Source organism: Apium graveolens, chromosome 10 (genome assembly GCF_009905375.1).
Source record: "Apium graveolens cultivar Ventura chromosome 10, ASM990537v1, whole genome shotgun sequence".
NCBI lineage: Eukaryota > Viridiplantae > Streptophyta > Magnoliopsida > Apiales > Apiaceae > Apium > Apium graveolens.
Window position 1 is genome coordinate 28,197,805 of NC_133656.1, and position 9,286 is coordinate 28,207,090.

The 9,286-nt window shown below is 37.5% G+C and overlaps 1 protein-coding gene across 1 annotated transcript; it reads left to right on the forward strand.

The window, feature by feature from the left end:
* Positions 1 to 7,044: 7,044 nt before the first annotated feature.
* LOC141690467 (uncharacterized) lies at positions 7,045 to 8,154 on the forward strand. Its single transcript, XM_074495263.1, has 3 exons — positions 7,045 to 7,553; positions 7,671 to 7,908; positions 8,020 to 8,154. The coding sequence occupies exons 1-3, from the start codon at positions 7,045 to 7,047 to the stop codon at positions 8,152 to 8,154; spliced, it is 882 nt and encodes a 293-aa protein (XP_074351364.1).
* Positions 8,155 to 9,286: the final 1,132 nt, after the last annotated feature.

A 9,286-nucleotide genomic window follows, 5' to 3' on the forward strand; every position in this document is an offset into this window, starting at 1 on the left:
AGAATAATACCTTTCACGTGGTCTATTATGCTAGTAAGACGCTAAATGGAGCCCAACTAAACTACACCACTACTGAGAAGGAGCTCTTGGCTATAGTTTTTGGTTTCAAACAATTTCGATCTTATCTACTTGGGATAAAGGTGATAGTGTTCACTAATCACGCTGCCATCCGCTATCGGGTCTCAAAGAAGGATTCGAAACCAAGACTTATTCGTTGGGTTCTCTTGCTACAAGAATTCGAGTTAGAGATCAAGGATCGAAAAGGTACTAAAAATCAAATAGCTGACCATATCTCTAGATTGGAGAATCCCGATTCTACTTCATATGATAAGACATTGATCAACGAATCTTTTCCGGATGAGCAGTTGTTCGCAATTCAAGAGGAAGAACCATGGTTCGCAGACATTGTGAATTATCTTGTTAGCAATATAATGCCTCCTAATATGAATGCGGCTCAAAAGAAGAAGTTTCTGCATGAGGTGAAGTGGTACATGTGGGATGAACCATATTTGTTTAGACAAGGAGCTGACCAGATCATCAGGAGATGTATCCCATACTTTGAGACGGAGGGGATATTACAAGACTGTCATTCCATATTTTATGGTGGACATTATGGTAGTGAAAAGACAGCAACTCGTATTCTTCAAGAAGGTTTTTTCTGGCCTACGTTGTTTAAGGATGCATATCAGTTCGTTTCAAGGTGTGATCATTGCCAAATAGTTGGGAATCTTACCAGAAAGGATGAGATGCCTTTAAATGTGATGCTTGAAGTTGAGGTCTTCGATGTTTGGGGAATTGATTTCATGGGACCATTTATCTCATCCTGCAATGATCAGTACATCTTGCTGAAAGTCGATTATGTCTCGAAATGGGTAGAAGTCAAGGCTCTGCCGACTAATGATGCAAAGGTAGTGTTGAGTTTTCTTCATAAGCATATATTCACAAGGTTTGGAACACCACGAGTTATCATAAGTGATGAAGGGTCGCATTTCTGCAATCGTAAGTTCACTTATATGATGCAACGCTACAATATGAATCATCGCATTGCTACTGCCTATCATCCGCAAACTAATGGTCAAGCTGAAATGTCTAATAGAGAGATCAAGCGCATTCTAGAGAAAGTCATTTTTCCGTCAAGGAAAGATTGATCTTTGATGCTCGGTGAAGCTGTTTGGGCTTATAGAACAACATACAAGACTCCACTTGGGATGTCCCCGTTTCAACTTGTCTATGGTAAGGGATGTCATTTACCTGCGGAGCTTGAGCATAATGCTTATTGGGCATTGAAGAAGTTAAATCTTGATCTAGATGCAGCTGGGAAGAAGCGAATGTTTCAGTTAAATGAACTTGATGAATTTTGACTTCAAGCGTACGAAAATAACAAAATGTACAAGGAAAAGGTAAAAAGGTGGCATGACAGGAAGCTATCGCCTAAGTCAATCATGCCGGGGCAACAAGTTCTTCTATTCAACTCTCGTCTCCGACTTTTTCCTGGAAAGTTGAAATCTAGGTGGTCTGGACCATTTATCGTCAAAACTGTGTTTCCACATGGAGTGGTGGAGATTTTTGAGAATGATCCGGGCCAAGCATTCAAAGTAAATGGTTAGAGATTGAAGCACTATTATGGGGATACGGCAAACCGTGAAGTGGTTAGTGCCGTTTTATTGACAACTTGATCACATTACTCTACGTCAAGTTAATGACATAAAAGAAGTGCTTCTTGGGAGGCAACCCAAGATATGAGACCATAGGACACCTTAGAATTTAGTACTTTATCCAAAAACCCAAAACAATCAGAAAAATGTTGGCAGAAAAATATTTTTCTAGAAGCCTTGCAGGCGCCCGCCTGCTAGGATCAGGCGGCTGCGTGCTAGCAGGCGCCCGCCTGCTGGTGCCAGGCGACCGCCTGCGTCCCTGAATTTTGAAAAATCATTTTCAACCTATATAAAAAAAAACACAAAAACAAAAAACAAAAACCTCAGCACCCATTACCCCATTAACCCACGATTTCTTCCCCAATATTAGCCACAATCCCCACTCATAATCAAATTCAACCCCTAATCATGCTATATATATACATACAACCTCTCCATACACATCCCATACACTTTTAATTCTATCATATAGTTGCATGTAGTTGCATTTTTATGTTAATTTAGTTCATATAGTTGCATATTTTTGCCATATTTTGTTTTTATATAGAGTTTTTATTTTTTATTTTTTTATAGCTTTAATTATCATATCATATAGCTCATGCATATACCATGATCCCTTTGTGTTGCTTTACCGATTAATATGTGATATTGATGCGAGTGTAGTGATAGCGTTAGAGTGATGTTGAATCTTGTTAGGTTGACATGCATGCTAGATAAACTTGTAATTTCACTAAGTCTTAGAGTATGATTAAGGACTAGATTGTTATCATGGTTTGATAGTTTTTGAGGTTAATCAATTGCTTATGCTTAGAATGCATGATAGGATCTTAATGATAAAAGACATGAAAAGATAAATATTGGAAAAAAATTGGAATCAATTGCTAGTTGTGGCTAGGAATCAAATGGCTAGTAGCCGGCTTGTATTGTATACGAGTAGTCTAGGGTTGAGCAAGATGGAACGAAATGCACTTGCTCAGAAATTGAAAAAAAAAAGAAAGAAAAAAAGAAAGAAAAAAATATGGTTTAATGCACAATTGATCACGAGTGGGCTCTTTGTTATTCGAGTTATTAAGTTCTTAGGGGACTTTGTGCCTAGTGACCTAAGCCTTTTATAGTCTGGGATCCGCTAACCTAACGCTCGCTAAATGGGTACCATTGCATAAGTCTTTTGTGGACCTCACTCATTGCACGATCAAATAAGCATTTATTTATGTGTTGAATAAAAGCATGATTCAGTAATAAACTCCAATAATCTTGAAGTGTTATCAGTCATTTTGTGTCTAAAATATATACTTCGTATAAGCTTGTGATTGCCTTGAGGATAATTAAGTTATGGTGATTGATCTAGTTTCGAAGCATATCTATTAAGCATTCGCACACACCACGTTCTAGTTGTATATTAGCTTACGGGATTTAATAGATCTTTAGTCGCCTAATTGCATTTGTTGATATGTCATGTGTTGGTTGGTTTTGTCATCGCGATGGGGATCTTTGCATTCATATAGTTTGCATTTATGCATGTTTTATTTTGAGTTTGAGTCTGTGACGCTTGAGGACAAGCATCGATTTAAGTTTGGGGCTGTGATAAGTGACATTTTATACCACTTAGAGCGTCTCATAATGGCTTGAATTGGTGTCTTGAACTCGAGTATTTTGTGTATTTGACGTGTTTTCGAGTGTTTTTGCATTTCAAGGTATAACTTGCTTAGATAAGTAGATTTCATCAAAATAAGCTTAAGGAAGTGCTTGGGATCATTCTAGGGATGATGAGCGAAGAAATCAGCAAAAATAGAAGCAAACCAAGGATTTTTCCAGAAAGGTTGCAGGCGCCCTCCTGATGGGAGCAGACGACCGCCTGCTAGAAGGCGCCCGCGTGGAGGATGCAGGCGGCCTCCTGTGTGCGGAAAATTAGAATCTGGATTTTGTAATTCGAGTACGATTGAGCGTCTGTTGACGCTGGTTCTTTTGGGTTATTAGATAAACCTTATTGGAAGACGTTTTCTTTATCGAGAGCGAAGGCAAGAAGATCGAGAAGACCGTTTTAGCACGCAACAAAGAAGAAGAGGAAGCATACGTTTATCTTGTGATTCTTTTAATTCATTGTAACAGTGGATGCTAGTTTCTTTATGCTTTGAACCTTAATACTCTTGTAACGTACTTTATTATTTATTAAGTATTTTTAATCTTTATATTGTTGTGTTATTATCATGTTTTCATATGAACCCATGGTGACGATGAGTTCTATTATGGGCAAATCGTGATCATGGGATCCTAGCAGATTTACTATGGATTTCTTTAGTTAATTGTTTAATACTTTGGTATATGGTGATTATATGATATCTAGCATAGGTTGTGCTTTTCGTCTTATGTGTGTCGCGAACATGTAAGATAGCCTGTTAATCTCTTGTGAAGCAACAATGAATCTTGAGATTTAGAACTTGCCATGCTAGCATAGGTTCATGTATTATATGCATGATTAATGGGTAACTCTAACCATTTTACTTGCACTGTATAATCATTATAAATAACTTGCGCTTAAATCGTTATGTTGTCAAATTCTGTAGACATATAGGGTCTCAACATAATTGATGTCTATTCAACTTCTATCTTAATTGTGGATGCTTGATAGAATGATATTCGTACAACGAAAGTTGGCGTTTATTAGTTTCATGTTGTTCGATTAATATCATCACCATTACATGCTAAGGGTAATAACAATAACAATTGAATGAAGAAGTAATGAAGTTAGGATCTCATGTGTGTTTAATACTGTTAATTCAAGTGTTTAATTCTCGTATTAATTATTAGTTAACCAACCTTAATTGTTATTGTCTTGACATTGAAGAATAATCATACAGTGGTGTGTAAGTGTTAATTAGATATAATTAATCAGAGTCTCTGTGGGAACGAACTAGAAATCATTCTATATTACTTGCGAACGCGTATACTTGCGTGAATTATTTAGCGCATGTTTTGTGCCTAACAGCTGGTACTCTTCAAGGGTGCCTAAATTAGCAAAAATGATTAGAATTGTTAAGATTTATTATCCTTCATAGTTAATTTTCAAAAAACCAAATTTAACTAAGTTGTCAATCAAATGAGGGATTCAATGGTTGATGCTCTTACATTGTATTTATGTAGAGAACACCAAAAAAGACATTTATTAACTTGAATCAAATGTTACTATAAGTGTATATTTCAGCCGGTGTCTCATACATAGATGGGCCCTCCACATTCCACTTCACTTTGGGCTAAGAAAGTACAAAATTTTTAAAATATAGTTGAGTTCAACAATATAACATATATAAATGTTGGATATATTGAGTAGAGTCCAGGAAACATGACTTAAATTAATTTAGAAAATGAACAAAGAGAATATAAGTCAAACAGCCTATTTAGTGTCACGTTAAAAAGATGAGGAGAATATCCTAAATCCAATATAAGAGTAAGACCACTCGAGGCACTGCAGAAGAACTAGAGGTGCCTGTAATAGAAAACTTGAACAAATAATCACAATCACTAATTACTGTGTTGAATCATAAAGTATTCAATTAATGGAAAATGATAAACTGACATTCTAGAGGCCAGGGCTCTCCATTGTTTAAAATTTCAATTACAACTCAATTCTGTAGATGCAACCCTAAAAGATATTTTCTCCCTTTTATCCATCCCCCTCTTTACTCTTTTGTTGTTTCCCTTTTTGCCCTTTGACCATGCTGCTGACTTTACTTACTTGCCAACAAATGTTATGACTATTTTGCTCTTTCCTCTTTTTCTTGAGTACGTTAATAAATTTCCTGAATTACCCTGATGCATTACATTACCTCGCCCCCAAAATGTCACCTTGTCCTCAAGGTGGAAGTCAGGGAACTGGTGATTGATAGTAGAAACATCTTCCCAAGTAGCTTCCACAATCGGTAATCCTTTCCACTTGATCAAAGCCTCCAACGTTATCGTTCCTCCCTCTTTAACTTTCTTGACATCTAACAGTTCTTCCGGCTCGACCAGTAATTCCATATCAGCTGATAACTGTGGTGGTAGCAAAGCTGGAGTGGCAGATTGCTCAATGAATTTCTTTAGCTGGGATACGTAAAATACATGGTGTATTTTATCCGAAGCTAGCAACTCCAATCTATAGGCCACTCTGCCAATTTTCTGCAAAACTCAAAATGGCCCATAAAACCATGGGGCTAGCTTCTCATATGGCCTGCTTGCTAATGACTTTTATCGATAAGGATGGAGTTTTAAATACATAAAATCATCCATGACAAATTCGACATCTCGACGATTAGAGTCCGCAGTATTCTTCATTATTTGTTTTGCTTTAATTGTTAGAATTCAAACTCTCCGGTCAACAAAGGCTGCAACAGCTTATAAAAATAAATAGTAGCTAGAAGAAATAAAAATTCAGCAGGTGTATTAGCTGGAGTATGCAAATAATTATAAAGTATCACAAATGTTGACAAAGGTAGCTGTACATACATGGGGAAATGAAGAAGAAAGCAATCGCCAGCCAGCTATATGGAGTTTAATCTTCCAAGTCAAATACGTGTGTAGTAGATATGATCACCATGCAGCTGTGTTCTTATGAAGGCCAAGAAAAAAAGTGGGCTATGCAAAATACAAGACACGGTTCAAATGTAAACATAAGAAAACACACTGAACACATATGCAGGCTTCATGCAGGTAAAAGTTTCTGGAGAAAATACAACACCTAGTTGCTGGAAATAAGGCTGGTCATCAGGCAATATAGTAGGCTAGTATTAAATATAGCTTATGTAATGGTTTAGATCAGCAAGTTAAATTAGGTAAGCAATGATATAATCCTCTGCATGTCTATAAATAGAACTTTCCAACAGACTTGTAAAAAAAAGTACACCAAGTGAAAAAAATCTGAAGCTAAAATAGAATAGAGAGAGATAAGGCAGAAGTCTTGTTGTAAGAAATATAGAAGCTGTAGCTTTATTATTCCTTGTTGAAATAAGAAGCCTGTTGCATTCTATTTGTATCACCACCAGCAATATATTTATACACTGTGTTTGAGTTAACAAAATAAATAGAAGCCCATACACGTTTCCAACAAGTGGTATCAGAGCTAAGGTTCCGTTCGTGAAAAATGGCGACGATGGTGCAACCACAAATCCCGAAATTGACGGCAACAAATTACGGGAACTGGAGTATCTAAATAAAGGTGTTACTCGGTTGATACGATAATTGGGATATTGTTGAAAGTGGTTATGACGAGCCCGTAGATGCTACCACTGAAGCGACCCTTTCAAATGCGGAGAAGATGATTTTTAAAGAGACCCGGAAAAAAGATAAAAAAGCGTTATATACAATTATTCAAGGAGTTGACAAGTCAACCTTTGAAAAAATTTCAGATGCAAAAATGGTGAAAGAAGCATGGGAGATTCTGCAAAAATCATTCCAAGGAGTCGAAAAAGTCAAAAAGGTGCGGCTCCAAGTGTTACGCGGGGAATTTGAAAATTTAAAGATGAAGAATTCAGAAAATATTGGTGAATTTGTTACGCGCTTGAAAGCCGTGACAAACGAGATGAAAAGAAATGGTGAAAGTCTCGATGATGTTCGGGTGATGGAAAAATTACTCCGTTTGTTGACGAGGAAATTTGATTACGTTGTTACTTCTATCGAGGAATCAAAGGACTTGTCCACAATTTCTATTGATGAGCTCGTAGGTTCACTTCAAGCTCATGAGCAGCGGATGAACCAGTATGATGATGCAAGCCATTTGGAAAAGGCGTTGCAAAGTAAGGTGTCTATTGGTGACAGTTCTGGCAGTAGCAGTTCTGCACGTGGAAGAGGTGGCTTTATAGGTGGCTACCGTGGTGGACGAGGACGAGGAAGGCAGTCCTTCAATAGAGGCCAGGATTCTGAAGGGTATCATCCATCTGGTCGTGGTCAAAATTTCAGAGGCCGAGGACGAGGCGGATATCAACAATGAGGTGATAAGTCTCAATATCAGTTCTATAACTGTAATAAATATGGTCATTTCAGTTATGAGGGTAGAGCACCAAAGGTGGAAGAAAGAAGTCATTTTGCAGCAGCAAAAGAAGACAAAGGTGTTGGCACTGCTATGTTCCTCACTTACAAAGGAGACGAGGAAAGCAAGAAGAATGTTTGGTATCTTGACTCAGGGGCCAGTAATCACATGACTGGTCACAAGGAATTATTCACGGAGATAGACGACACCATCAGCGGAGAAGTTACTTTTGGTGACTTGTCAAAAATTCTGGTGAAAGGAAAAGGTACCGTCACGATCATGTCAAAGAAAGGTGAAAATAAATATATAAATGATGTTTATTATATTACTGCATTGAAAAATAATATTATCAGTCTTGGCCAGCTTGTGGAGAAAGGATATAATATACAGATACAGGACAATTCCCTCATTATCAGAAATCAAGCTCGGGAATTAATTGCAAATGTGGAGATGTCAAAGAATCGTTTGTTTACGCTTGATATGCAAACAAAAGTGTAGAAGTGCTTAACATCAGTCATTAAAAATGACTCGTGGTTATGGAATTTAAGATTTGGTCATCTTGGATTTTCTGGCTTAAAATTATTGTCAAAGACAAAGATGGTGGACGGTTTGCTAGAAATCAACGAACCAGAAAATTTGTGTGAAGCGTGTGTCAAGGGGAAGCAACACAGAGAAAGTTTTCCCATTGGAAAATCATGGAGAGCCAGGAGGCCATTGGAGATTGTTCACACAGATATAGCTGGTCCATTTGATATTCCATCACTTGGAGGTAATAGGTATTACCTAACTTTTATTGATGATTTTATCAGGAAAAGTTGGGTGTATATCATCAAAGAAAAGTCGAAGGCTCTTGATAAATTCAAGGAGTTCAAAGCACTGGCAGAAAAGCAAAGTGGTCATTATTTGAAGGTACTCAGATCAGACAGAGGAGGCGAGTATACTTCTAATCTGTTTAGAAGCTTTTGTAGAGCACAAGGAATCAATCATCAGTTAACAATGGCCTATACTCCTCAACAAAATGGCGTTGCAGAAAGAAAGAATCGCATTATTCTTGATACGGCAAGGAGTATGGTGAAAGCAAAACACTTGCCAAGAACTTTTTGGGCTGAAGCCATTCAATGTGCAGTTTATTTGTTGAATGGTTGTCCAACAAAAAGTGTCAGAAACAAAACTCTGAATGAAGCATGGAGTGGTAGCAAACCAACAGTTGGGCATCTCAGAATTTTTGGATGTATTGTTTATGCCCATATTCCCGATCAAAAAAGAAAGAAGCTGGATGACAAAGGCGAAAAGTGTATTTTTACCGGATATGACAAAAGAAGCAAGGCGTACAGACTCTACAATCCCCTAACGAAGAAATTAATCATTTCTCGAGATGTTGAGTTTGATGAATCTGATTAATGGAGATGGAGCGAGGATGAAAGAAAAGTTGCTGGTTTATTTTTTAATGGTGATGACGATGACGGTGATAACCAAAACATTGAAGATGACGATGATCAAACTCCTCCACCAAGTCCAAATCAACAAACTCCTGGATCGAAACCATCCACGGGAGAAAGCAGTAGTTCAGGGGGAGCACCGAGAAAGATGCGGAGTCTGGATAATATTTATGAAGCAACAAGTCCGGTAC

Coding starts and splice junctions, on each gene's coding strand:
- LOC141690467 (XM_074495263.1), top strand. CDS start 7,045: ATGGTGAAAGAAGCATGGGAGATTCTGCAAAAATCATTCCAAGGAGTC. Junction 7,554..7,670: donor AGAGGCCAGGATTCTGAAGG/GTATCATCCATC, acceptor TGGTCATTTCAG/TTATGAGGGTAGAGCACCAA. Junction 7,909..8,019: donor GTGACTTGTCAAAAATTCTG/GTGAAAGGAAAA, acceptor AGTCTTGGCCAG/CTTGTGGAGAAAGGATATAA.